A 12,046-nucleotide genomic window follows, 5' to 3' on the forward strand; every position below is an offset into this window, starting at 1 on the left:
AGTACTCCGTACAGTGTACATCAATATTACCGGGAGCGGGTCCCCTTTCCCCTAATCGGCCGGCGGGTTGATGATCGCTGGCGTCAGTTCAATCTTGATTCCGCTCCACTAAGTTAGTTACCACCACCTTTAACTAAACTGTTGCCTCCGAGGGGGCATTCCATTCATTCTTTATTATTTGCATTGTTATGAGCCTGTCTGCCTGCCTGCCTGTCTTTTCCCTGTCTCTCTCTCCCCTCCATTCTTGCTATCTTTCCCCTCTCCATCCGTGTCCCACCTAGCTTGATCATGACGGTATGCAGCGACGAACACACCCGCTTCAGGCACTCCCCCTCACTCCCCCTCAAAACAGACACTTTACTGATTACTTGTCTCCTTACGGTAGGGTCGAGAATCCGATAAGGGGCATCGCTACATCTCTGCCCTGGAAAATGCGCGCTGCCAGGACAAATGGGATGAGGTTCCTGAATTGATCCGGAAGGTGACCAAGCATGCTCCGCAAAAGACATGTAATGCCAACTTGCCCTTCGCACCCATGATTATCACTAGCCGGAAGATAAGTTGACGAGTGTCGCTCTCTCAGGTCTTCTGGAGGTTGCCAGCGCAGAATACCAAATCGCATCGCATGTCCAGACAGAAGCATCAACTCCCCGATCGACCTCCACCTCTTCCAGCCTCCATGAATTAGTCCCGTCCCTCCTATCTACCGTCAATCGAGCAGAAGGACCTAAACAGGAGGTGTTTCAAGCACAAATTTGCCTGGGTTGGGTACACTGGGCACTGAATGAACCAAGCTTAGCAACATCTCGGTTTCCGGACAATTTCACTGAAACAATCCATGACCTCGAAAGTGCGGGGGAAGAGCTCTCCCCGTGGACGCAGGCCTGCCTTGTGAAAGCATGCTATTTGAAAGGTGGGTTCATTCACTGCGGATAGATTCAAATACTGTCGTGCAATGCGCTAATACATGCATAGCTGCCTCGCAACGCATGGTGTCGGACGCCGGTGATGCCCTAGAAACTCTCGAATCGGTCACACCATGGCTGAATAACCACCTGCAGGGTTCCACATTGAGCAATCCTCAATTTCTGTACTGGTCGGAGAAGCTATTGGCTGAAGGCGCCTCCATCACCGCGGAAGATGCTCTGCGCGACATTGCCGCTACCGATGCACAAACCGTGACGACCGCGCTGGGATTTCTCCGAATGTGGGCTTCTCATCCTAATAGCAAGCAAGCGACTGCTTCTCAGACAGTGCATACGAACAATTCTACTGAAGCAGTACTCCGGTCATCACTTTGGAAGTCGTATTACCAGCTCCTGACGGCGATCCTGCGACATGGAGTGCCATATAGCCCTTCCACCAACGGACCTGAACGCCCACAATTGGCTAGCGAAATCCGACGCGTAGAAGCTATCTACGAGGCGAATCTTCTTCGTGAGACGAAATTCCCTTCCGCCAATTCCAGCAACCCGCAGGTTGAAGAATGGGTTGAAGAAGTGATCTCCAACTGGCAGGTGCTTGGTGGGCCCGACTGGACGGATGAAGAGCTCGGGGAAGGAGGCCAAAATGCTGTCGGCAGAAACGTCCTCGATGTATGTTTTCACCATGGAACCAGGGGCGACAGGGCTACAAAGCAAATAAGCAAGCATGCTAACTCTGTCGTAACAGATCCTTTATCGTGCTGCGACCAAGACGTATCATTCGCACTTGATTCTTCGACGTCTATTTCATGTTCATTGTGCCTTGGGTGACTCTGTTCTTGCTATCAAAGCGCTTGACTCCTACATAGAGATTGTGACTAGTGCTAAAGAGAGGGCCGAGAAAGGGGCGGAGTCCGGAGAGCTGGAGAATGATGGTAACCTGCTTCGCACCATCGCGGAGGGTGTGACCATGCTGTGCTGCTTCGGCTCCGACAAAGAAGCCGAAAAAGCAAGAGACTTAACAAAGTTACTGAAGAAGTTTGTCGCAAAGCATGTCCAAGAAAACAAAGACCAGGAGAACGGTGCCATCGTTATCATGCAACAAACGAACTCAGCTAGCTCCCAGGTGGTTTCTCCGCTGGATCTTGCCGCAGCTTATAGAGGTATTGGCATAGGACTAGCCAACTGGGCTTACTGGACGCCCTTTACTGAGGACCGCAACGATATTCGCGCGGAGGCAATTGATTACCTTGACAAAAGTTTGGCACCGGAGCTTGAAGACGAATTCAATCGGTCCTCGCTTTACACTCTAGCTCTGTTGTTGGCCGAAGACAGGGACATCGATAGTGCTGTTGAGTATGTCCGGTCGGCCTTGACATCTGATCCACAGCCACGAGCCGGATCGGCCGACTTTACTCGCGAACGGGAACTTGTTCCCCTTTGGCATCTACTCGCTCTGCTTCTTAGTGCGAAGGAAGATTTCGACATTGCCGAGCGCTCCTGTGAAGCCGCTTTTGAGCAGTTCCCTGCTACAATTACCTCCTTAGCTCACAGCGACAGACGGCCACAGAAGAATAATCATAACTTCCAGGAGCAGGCAGTCACTGGATTGACCCATGCTCTAATAGATCAATTGCGCGACAGGGAGAAGGAACGCATAATTGAGACTCGCATGACGCAGCTCGCGTTCGTTGAGCTCCTCGAGGGGCCCGAGAACGCTTTGAACCACAGCGAACAGCTTCTCAGCCTTTTTGCCACCTTATTCGGATCGTTGAGCCTTGAAACGGAGACAAAACCTAGTAATGCACCGGCTGACCATCTTGCACCACCTAAGAGCTCTTCTGGGACAGTGAAAAGTCTCCGGGGAAGTATCTTTGGACGGCACCGTGGACATCGTGCGAGAGGAGAAACTGCTCCTGAATTAAAGGCCGATGGCCATGCACTCCCTCACCTTGATCGCGGCGATGCGGCACCCGCCATACAAGTCACTAACGATGCTTCTGCCGCAAAGCAAGCCGTTGCAGGGTCTGGGTCTCGGAAACTGCGATCTAGGAGCAATACCCTCCAGAAACCGGATGTCGTGCAAGACCAGGATCACAATCAAGTGATCGGCAAGAACGCAGCTCAGGCTGGTCCTGATGCTGCGCCCCAGCCGCCCTCTCCAGATATGGTTCGAATGGCAGTCACTGATACAGCTGCTCAACCGTCAACCGCCCGACAGCCGCTGGGGTCCATACCTCATAACATTGAGCACAATCAACAACCCCCTCCAATTGGACACCCCAATCAGCCGCCTGTACAAGACACTCGACTACCTCTATCCTATGCATTTGACTCACCCACCAGAGCTGTGACCAAGGTCCCACCAGTTCAATCCCAGAAGCACGCTCTCTCTATACTTGTCAACATCTGGCTACTTATTGCTGGACTCTATCGTCGCGCGTCATCATTTGACGACGCACACGAAGCATGCGAAGAAGCATCCAAGCACATCACGCACCTCGAGAGCCTTGTGGCTTCTCAGGAATCATCCGCACGGGCGTTCCGTGAACGGGGATGGGGCTGTCCCAAGAGCTGCCAGGACCTCTGGGCCGACCTTTACGCGGAGCGGGGCCTTCTGTCAAACGCACAGGAGCGTCCACATGAAGCCATGGAACACTTTGAGAAGGCTCTTCGACATGAACTGAATCATCCGAAAGCCACGATCGGCCTATCCAACCTACTTCTCGACATCTTCGATCGAAAAATCCCTCTGGAGCCTCCAAGACCAGGCATTGAACTCGACCCCTCCATGTTTCCTCTGTCCGCCCCTCTCAGCGAGCCCAGAAAGCAATCAAACCATGCTGCGGCAACTCTTCCCACGGATGCAAAGGCAGGGTCTGCTGAGGCTGAAAAGGAGGAAGAGCCTCAACTTCTCAACCGCATCGCAGCGCGGGAGCGAGCCTTTGGCCTGCTATCCGGGTTGACAAAATTAGGCAGCTCTTGGGACAACAGCGAAGCTTGGTATGCACTCTCTCGGGCATATGAAGCAGGGGGGCAGATTGAAAAACTGAAAGAGGTGCTCTGGTGGTGCATCGAATTAGAAGATCGCCGTCCCATTCGACACTGGTCCAGCATCGGCTCTGGTATATATGTCCTTTGAACATGTGTATCTAGGTCTACGGCAGGCGCCAATTTTTCCTTTTCCTTTGCTGGTTCGCTTAATATGATACCTCGGTGATCTTGGTGTATAGACGATAACAACTATATAGAGCTTGCAAGTGGAGGAGACATAGACTAACTGGGGAAACGGTTAATAGTTTTGAAGTGGAAAACAAGACATCTTTATGTACACATCAAGTCCAAGGCATGGAACAATAGAGCTAGGTGATCGGTAGATCTACCGGGGAGCCGCAACGGGGGTCCAAGCAGAGTACTTAGGGCGGGTACTGAAATCATCGGATTAGTACACCGGTTCATTCACGCAGATTACAGCCGGAGTTAACTCACGTCGAGTAGGTCTTGAAAGCAGCGCGGCTCAGGGTCAGGGTGGGTCTGTGTTCAGGCAGCTCCCAAGCGCGGACGCCAGTCTGCAGGGCCCTGTCTACTGTAGGGGGGGCATCGACCATGTAGGAGATCCAAGCGTGCCTTTTTTCGGAGTCAGAAATGAGATCGCGCCGCTGCAGACTCAAGTCAGGAAAAGCCAGATACTCACCATCCGGGCTCGATCTGAGAGGGGTCGTATTCGTGCTCCTTGTAATCCACCCAGCGCGTACGGACTAGACGACCGTCAACAAAAGCTTTTCGACAGGATCAGCTTCCGACTTCACTCACGAGGAAGCTCCTCCTCCATGTTCTCGTAGAACTTGTTTCCGTAACGATCAGTGCCAATCAAGGTACCGGCCTTGGTATCACCTGCAAGTGCCATTGCGTCAGACATTTATTTCTTGCGGCTGGATTCGTCCTCAGCGCGGCGAACCTACCAATATACTATATTCATCGTAGCAATCAAACGCAACGTCAGTGCCTTTTCTATTCGAACCCGGCATCTCCGGCCCTCCGAGGGGTACATACGTTCATCTGGTGGCCATATTCCTGTGCGAAGATGGAAGTTAGCAAGGAGGTCCTATGAAGCGATTGTGGGCACCTCGATTCTCACCTTGAAGCCAATGCGCCGCAAGTTGCGCAGCGTACGAAGAATAGTCGACATTTTGAATAGATGTGTAGGGAGCCGTCAAACGCCAATGGACTGAAACAAAGCAAGCAGGTGGTTTCGTCGGCGTCGTCGTCGACTCCGTCTTCTTGCATCGCCGGCGGGAGTTGCCCGCCCGCCCGATCCGGTTTAGCTTAACTGGTGGGTGTTTGCGGAGTTTGCACACCCGTTGCTTCTGTTATCTTTCCCGATTCCCGCTCGCGACAGCCCCAATTGTCCTCCGGATTCCCCAGTTTTCTTGTTTTCTGTTGCCAGAACAAACGACTTGGAGGATGTTCGGACGGATTGGGGGCAATGCCCTTCGGTGTGCGGTGCGCCGACCTGCTGCGCGGAGGAATCTTCTTTGCGAGCGCAGATTCTCGGCCCATTCTTCCCATGCCAGCGCCCATTCGACTGTGCCCTCGGCCGCTTCGCCGTTGGGCAGTATCACCACCGAGCTGGATCGGATTTCACCTTGCTTCGAGATCAGTGCCGAGAGGATTGAAATCCTGGACTCCCCTGCCAGCTTCTACAGCACCCTTAAGGTATGATTGGACCATTGAGTCAAGTCAGGATTGGATGCGCCAGAGGAGAGCGTGGAGGGACTAAGATCAAGACATTCTCGTATATATAGAGCAAGATCCGCAACGCCAAACGACGCATCTACCTCTCGACCTTGTACATCGGCAAGACTGAGCATGAGTTGATCGCAACTCTGGACCAAGCGCTGCGGGAAAACCCCGACCTCAAGGTCTCCATTCTCACCGACTGCCTTCGAGGAACCCGCGAGTCGCCGGACCCCTCATGCGCATCGCTCCTCGCTTCGCTCGTTACAAACCATGGACCAGAACGTGTCGAGATCCGAATGTTCCATACTCCAAACTTGACGGGTCTCAAGAAGAAATGGATTCCCCGCAGGATCAACGAGGGATGGGGTCTGCAACACATGAAGCTGTATGGCTTCGACGATGAGATTATCCTCTCAGGGTATGCTATATGTGTTCCTGACGTGCACAGGCCCAATTACTGATTGCAAGCGTAGCGCAAACCTGTCCAACGACTACTTCACGAACCGCCTGGATCGATACCACGTCTTCAGCTCGAAAGAGCTCGCTGACTACTATGCCAGCATCCACCACGCCGTCTGCAGTCTCAGCTTCCAAGTGCTCCCGGATCCGCACAACGCCGCCGGATACCTCTTGGACTGGCCGAAGGCCAATGGTGCTCCTTGCCCTCTGGACGACCCGCAGAAGTTCATCGCGTATTCCTCGACATTCCTAAAGCCCTTCTTCCATCCCAACATCGACACCCAGAAAGCACTTGAGCCCAAGACTTCCACTCATGCCTACGTCTACCCGGTGGCCCAGTTCACCTCCCTGTTAAATCCGGACACCTCGACGGAATTCCCAGCCGTTACCTCCATCCTCCGTCTCCTCTCGACCTCTACCGCCTTCTCCGGTGCCCGCTGGCTCTTCACAGCGGGGTACTTCAACATCCACCCTGTCCTCTCCTCCCTCTTGATTGCCAGCACCTCGCCGTCACACACCGCGATCAGCACCCGCGGGACCGTGCTCACAGCCTCCCCGTGGGCCAACGGCTTCTATGGGTCCTCGGGCATTTCTGGTATGCTCCCCGCGGCATATACGCATCTCTCCGCCAAGTTCCTCGACCAGGTCGCCTTGGCCAAGCGCACGGATTCCGTCCAGCTCAAGGAATGGCGCCGGGGCACCGTCGGGGAGCCTGGTGGCTGGACCTACCACGCCAAGGGTCTGTGGATTACCCTGCCCCGGGAGGAATATCCCAGCTTGACATTTGTCGGCAGCAGCAACTACACCAAGCGCAGCTATAGTCTGGATCTGGAAGTGGGTGCGGTGGTCGTTACGGGAAACCAGACGCTCAAACGCCGACTCGGCGCCGAGACGGACTGGCTGCAGAAGGATTCCAAGGCCATCTCTCGAGAGGATCTGCGGCGCACGGAACGGCGGGTGAGCTGGAAGGTTCGTCTGGCCATGTGGATTACTGAGAAGGTGGGAGGGGCTTTTTAGAGATGATAGACTTTTTGTATACCCCCTTTTCGGCACTTGATGTATGTATATGTATAAATGATGTCGTCCACTGTATAATGATTACATGAACTATTATGCGGGTGTGTTGCCTCTGTATGCATCCGGCCATTTCTTAGGGTCTGTGTGAAAAGCAACTGATGAAGACTATTTGTGTTGACGTCTATCTACCATGCAAGGTGGGAAAAAGTTAAACAAAACCGTAAACCGAGACGCCTTATGTGAGAGAAAGCCCGCAAATCTTTTATTTTTCCAGCCAGAACATGCCATGGGTAAAAGGTATCGTCGCAATCGTTGAAAGCATGTGCACACACACACGAAGTAGCAGCCATGAGAGAAAAATCGCCCTGCGGCCCCTCATTCCTCCCCCTATAATTCCACCACCTTACTTTACGCCCGTCCAGGGACTCGTCCCGAGGAACCCAGACGCGCCGGACCCAAGCCCTGGCGCACCTCATCCAGCATGCGGATGCCGATGGCCTCATTGCCGTGCTTACCGCGCTTGTACTTGACACCCTTGCGCTTGGCCTGGGACCCGGTGTTGTCGTCCCAGCCAGCGAGGAAGTCATCCATGACCGAGGTGAAGTTGTGGCGGGGGTTGACCGTCTGCCCGTTGGCATCGACTAGACTGGGGGCCTCGGAGATGGCCGACATGCCGGTCATGGCAGTCATGCCGGTCATGCCACTGACCATGGACATGCTGTCATCGAACTCATCCTCCTCGTCCAGCGCATACAGCTGCTCCACGCGATCGAAGCGATCGTCCAGCAGCCGGTGGCCCTCGGTGCGCGCCAGGGCCGACGAGGTCATCGAGTACGCCGAGGGGTTCGTCAGGGCACCCTTGCGCTTCTTGCGACGGATCGGCGTGCCGCCGACCGTGAACACCGTCGACGCCAGCGTGCTCTGCTGCTCGGAGGGCACGACACTAGGGGCGGCGGCGGGCACGGCGGGCTTGGCGCCGCCGGCCTTGACGTCCTTCTTGAACTTGGCGAACTCGCGCATCCAGCCCTGATCCTCGGGGTGCATGTCCGGCGCCGGGGCGTCATGTTCCGGCATCATCTCCTCCGCATCGCCGCCGGCCCCGGCTGCAGCTCGTTTCTCGTACTGCGCCTTGGCGGCCGTCGTGTCCGTCTGCACGGGCGCCTTCTCCGTCGCGTCCGACTCCCACCCCTCATCATCTTCTTCGTCGAAATCATCGTACAGCGTATCCTCCCAGTCACCCTGGTCCATCTCCTCCGCCCGCGTGGTCAGCTGCCCGAACAGATCGTCATCGTCCGCCTCGTCGACGTACTCCTCATCCTCCAGCGCCTCCAGCACCTCGCGCAGCCGCGGGTCCATGTTCGGCTGGAAGCCCGCGATCGCATCCGGCACGTTCTGCTGGTCCTGGTAGGTGGGCTTCCGCGAGAACGCCGTCGCCGTCGACCGCATCTCGCTGGGCGCGTAGCTACCCCCGAACTCACTACCCTGCCCGTCGTCTAGCGACACCTGCCGCAGCGCATCCTCCAGCTTCATTTTGCCCTTGTTGTTGTTGCCTGAGGCGGCCTGGTTGTTCTTGGCCTCGACGAAGTGCGCGTCCCCGGCGCCCGTCCCCAGCTCCCGCAGGTGCTGCATGTAGTCATATTTGGTGTCGTCGTAGAAAATGCCGTAGTTGGCCGCCTCGCCTTCGTTCTTGCGGACGGCGCCGGGACCAAATTGCTGGGTCAGCGTCGCCAGGTTCTGGCCCCGGTGGGCGTCGGCGGCAGCGCTGCTGCCGTTGGTAGGGGCAGGGCCGGACACCGGAGCGAGCACGCGGTCGTCGGCGCCGGGGTCGTGGATGAGAGGGTCATGTTGGGAGCGGTGGAAGAGTTGGTAGGTGGTTGCGTTTTTCTTGTCGCTGGAAATTGATGGGTTAGTGCTTGGATTAACCAGTCCCATACAGGGGGAGAAAGACTTACATCCACTGCTTCCGGGGAGGCATTTTTAGCGGTAGGTCGTCCGAGGACAAGCGTTGGAATTGGGATGATTGGAGAATAATCGAAAGATGCAGCTTTGGGCGTTGGGCGAAAATTCAAGAGATTCGTGGGGGAGATAAAGTCACGTGGGTGTGCTTATCGAGGACCCGGTGGGTGCGCAATGCGATGGGCTCTATACAAACACACGTTGTAGACTACAGGAGATGTACTGGTCTTGAGATATTGATGTCGACTCAATCCTCCAATTGAACTTTCGGTCTGCTTTTCTCAGCATTCGACTTCCACTCCGGTTGCCGATGCTGCAGAGACCAAAACTAAAAAAAAAAAAAAAAGAGGGAAAAACAGCTCAGTGCTGAGTCAGCCTTATCTTATCCGCGCGGGGCAAATCTGATTGGGCCAAAACCCGCAAGTGGGATTAATTCTTCTTTTCTCTTCACCTTTACAAATCATCCTGCAATTAATCTTCCCCCTCCTCAACTACATCTACCCCTACCCTTTTGCCCTTCTCTTTTTCCCTTTACCCTCCCTCTCCTTCTATACCTCTTTCCTTTCCTTCCTCTCCCTTATATCCCTCCTCTGAACTGCTCCGCAGTCACCCTTCGCCACCATGGTGTTGGCCAAATCCAAGAACGCCGTGGGGCTGGGCAACAGCCTCATGAAGGATCGGTTCGGCAAAGGCAAGGCCTCGAACCAGAAGAAGGCCTCGCACAACGCCGGCATCGTCCGCAAGGACATGAACGGCGACACCTACGTCACCAACGCGCAGCAGGACGCCTCGTGGGTCAAGATGCGCAGTATCACCGAGCAGGCGGCGTTGGACGAGTTCCTGAGCACCGCCGAGCTGGCGGGCACCGACTTCACCGCCGAGAAGATGAACAACGTCAAGATCATCCACGCCGACCAGAAGAACCCCTACCTGCTGTCCGCCTCCGAGGAGAAGTCCGCCATCACCAAGCACCGCCAGAACCGCGGCCGGCTAACCGTGCCGCGCCGCCCCCAGTGGGACGCCTCCACCACCCGCCAGCAGCTGGAGCAGCTGGAGAAGGAGAGCTTCCTGTCCTGGCGCCGCGGCCTGGCCGAGCTGCAGGAGAACCAGGACCTGCTGATGACCCCCTTCGAGCGCAACCTGGAGGTCTGGCGTCAGCTGTGGCGCGTCATCGAGCGCTCCGACCTCGTCGTCCAGATCGTCGACGCCCGGAATCCCCTGCACTTCCGCTCGGAGGATCTCGAGGCCTACGTCAAGGAGCTCGACCCCCGGAAGCAGAACCTGCTGTTGGTGAACAAGGCCGATATGTTGACGGAGAAGCAGCGGGTCATGTGGGCGGACTACTTCGATCGCCATAATATCAGTTTCCGGTTCTTCTCGGCGCACCTGGCCAAGGAGCAGAACGAGGCCCGTCTCCTCGCGGAAGGGTCTGGATCGGAGAGCGACAGCGAATCTGATGAGGAGCAGCAGCAGCAGCAGCAGGAGCAGGAATTGGCGAAGAACACCCAGGCCATGAACATTCAGGACGGCGAAGCGCAGCGGGAAGAACATGACGGCGGATTGGAGCTGCCTTCTTCGTCCGCCAGCAAGCGAACGGAGATTCTCAACGTGGACGAGCTGGAGGAGCTCTTCTTGTCCAACACGCCCGACACCCTGCCCGACAACAACACGGCCGACGGCGAGCCCATCAAGCGCAAGACGACCATCGGACTGGTCGGATACCCCAACGTGGGTAAATCCAGCACGATCAACGCGCTCCTGGGCGCCAAGAAGGTGTCCGTGTCGGCCACCCCCGGTAAGACCAAGCACTTTCAGACGCTGTACCTGTCGCCGGAGATAATGCTGTGCGATTGTCCCGGTCTGGTGTTCCCCAACTTCGCGACCACCAAGGCCGACCTCGTGGTCAACGGTGTCCTCCCCATCGACCAGCAGCGCGAGTTCACGGGGCCGGCCTCGCTCGTCGCCCAGCGCATCCCCAAGCACTTCCTCGAGAACGTCTACGGTGTCAAGATCCTCATGCGCTCCGTTGAGGAAGGCGGCACGGGTACCCCGACCGGCAGCGAGGTGCTGCGCGCCTACGCCCGCGCCCGCGGCTTCTCCACGCAGGGTTTGGGCCAGCCCGACGAGTCGCGCGCCGCCCGCTACGTGCTGAAGGATTACGTCAACGGCAAGCTCCTCTTCTGCCACCCGCCCCCGGTCGACGACGGCGGCGCGCCCATCGACCCCGCCGAGTTCAACAAGGAGCTCTACGACCTGGCCCACCTGCCGGAGCGCCGACAGGCCCAGCTCGCCAAGATGATGGCGGCCGACCCCCTGGGCGCCAACGTCGACCCGGAGACCCTCTCCCTCCTCGGCGTCACCGGCACCAAGCAGCAGCCCGTGCAGGGCTCGCTCGCCCGCAACCTGGACAGCGGCTTCTTCGGCCCCGGCGCCTCCTCCTCCCGCGGCCAGATGATGCTCCCCTTCAACTCGCAGTACACCGAACAGGGCCAGCAGATGCGCAAGCAGCTGACCGGCCGCAAGGAGCGCATGATGGTCGCCCTGGAGCGCGGCATGGACGTCTCCGAGGTGCGCAGCGCCAACTCGAAGAAACACTTCAAGGCCAACAAGAAGCGGGCCAAGAAGGTGCGCAAAAACGGTGCCACTGAAGATGATTATTAAGTGGTGCTCCAGCTTTGTTTCCTTTTGCCTTCTGGTTGACTCGCGGGCGAGTGCGGACGTTGATGATCTTGTGTGTGTCTGTGGTATTGGATTTGGATGAATCATGAAATGAACACAAAAGCTGTGGGGTGGGGGTTCCTTTCTTAATTTCTTATATCCCGGTATAAACTACATCTGTCTGCGGTTTTCTTCTTGTTTATGTTATCATGGTCTATGGGTTTTCGTTATTACTTCGTGCATGGGGAATGAGGCTATGAAATCTTACATACATTTCCGATATACCTTAACCC

The 12,046-nt window shown here is 56.2% G+C and overlaps 5 protein-coding genes across 5 annotated transcripts; 3 read left to right on the plus strand and 2 right to left on the minus strand.

The window, feature by feature from the left end:
* The first annotated feature begins 122 nt into the window (after positions 1 to 122).
* BO95DRAFT_443937 (putative filamentation protein (Rhf1)) lies at positions 123 to 4,252 on the plus strand. The gene is made up of 5 exons (XM_025586765.1): positions 123 to 294; positions 386 to 509; positions 584 to 913; positions 976 to 1,595; positions 1,672 to 4,252. Exons 1-5 carry the CDS (start codon positions 289 to 291, stop codon positions 4,063 to 4,065), a joined length of 3,474 nt encoding a protein of 1,157 aa, XP_025441264.1. The 5' UTR covers positions 123 to 288; the 3' UTR covers positions 4,066 to 4,252.
* On the minus strand, positions 4,205 to 5,189 carry BO95DRAFT_443939 (complex I NDUFA12 subunit family protein). Its single transcript, XM_025586766.1, has 7 exons — positions 5,062 to 5,189; positions 4,977 to 4,997; positions 4,886 to 4,892; positions 4,737 to 4,817; positions 4,618 to 4,681; positions 4,413 to 4,550; positions 4,205 to 4,351 (listed from the first exon to the last, which is right to left on the minus strand). The coding sequence occupies exons 1-7, from the start codon at positions 5,110 to 5,112 to the stop codon at positions 4,303 to 4,305; spliced, it is 411 nt and encodes a 136-aa protein (XP_025441265.1). The 5' UTR covers positions 5,113 to 5,189; the 3' UTR covers positions 4,205 to 4,302.
* Positions 5,190 to 5,387: 198 nt separating this feature from the next.
* On the plus strand, positions 5,388 to 7,133 carry BO95DRAFT_391579 (CDP-diacylglycerol--glycerol-3-phosphate 3-phosphatidyltransferase; the record flags this gene model as incomplete). The annotated part of the gene is made up of 3 exons (XM_025583629.1): positions 5,388 to 5,639; positions 5,729 to 6,081; positions 6,137 to 7,133. Coding segments are annotated over 3 exons (1,602 nt in total), but the record flags the coding sequence as incomplete, so codon positions are not given.
* Positions 7,134 to 7,262: 129 nt separating this feature from the next.
* Positions 7,263 to 9,393, minus strand: BO95DRAFT_443941 (ribosome biogenesis protein LTV1). Its single transcript, XM_025586767.1, has one exon. It carries the CDS (start codon positions 9,069 to 9,071, stop codon positions 7,548 to 7,550), a length of 1,524 nt encoding a protein of 507 aa, XP_025441267.1. The 5' UTR covers positions 9,072 to 9,393; the 3' UTR covers positions 7,263 to 7,547.
* Positions 9,394 to 9,564: 171 nt separating this feature from the next.
* On the plus strand, positions 9,565 to 12,044 carry BO95DRAFT_443942 (ribosome biogenesis GTPase LSG1). Its single transcript, XM_025586768.1, has one exon. It carries the CDS (start codon positions 9,717 to 9,719, stop codon positions 11,754 to 11,756), a length of 2,040 nt encoding a protein of 679 aa, XP_025441268.1. The 5' UTR covers positions 9,565 to 9,716; the 3' UTR covers positions 11,757 to 12,044.
* The last annotated feature ends 2 nt before the right edge of the window (positions 12,045 to 12,046 follow it).

Source organism: Aspergillus brunneoviolaceus, assembly GCF_003184695.1.
Source record: "Aspergillus brunneoviolaceus CBS 621.78 unplaced genomic scaffold BO95scaffold_42, whole genome shotgun sequence".
Classification (NCBI taxonomy): Eukaryota; Fungi; Ascomycota; class Eurotiomycetes; order Eurotiales; family Aspergillaceae; genus Aspergillus; species Aspergillus brunneoviolaceus.

Coding starts and splice junctions, on each gene's coding strand:
- BO95DRAFT_443937 (XM_025586765.1), top strand. Junction 510..583: donor GCATGCTCCGCAAAAGACAT/GTAATGCCAACT, acceptor TCGCTCTCTCAG/GTCTTCTGGAGGTTGCCAGC. Junction 914..975: donor GAAAGCATGCTATTTGAAAG/GTGGGTTCATTC, acceptor ATACATGCATAG/CTGCCTCGCAACGCATGGTG.
- BO95DRAFT_443941 (XM_025586767.1), bottom strand. CDS start 9,071: ATGGGACTGGTTAATCCAAGCACTAACCCATCAATTTCCAGCGACAAG.
- BO95DRAFT_443939 (XM_025586766.1), bottom strand. CDS start 5,112: ATGTCGACTATTCTTCGTACGCTGCGCAACTTGCGGCGCATTGGCTTC. Junction 4,682..4,736: donor CATGGAGGAGGAGCTTCCTC/GTGAGTGAAGTC, acceptor ACGGTCGTCTAG/TCCGTACGCGCTGGGTGGAT. Junction 4,352..4,412: donor GCTTTCAAGACCTACTCGAC/GTGAGTTAACTC, acceptor CGATGATTTCAG/TACCCGCCCTAAGTACTCTG.
- BO95DRAFT_443942 (XM_025586768.1), top strand. CDS start 9,717: ATGGTGTTGGCCAAATCCAAGAACGCCGTGGGGCTGGGCAACAGCCTC.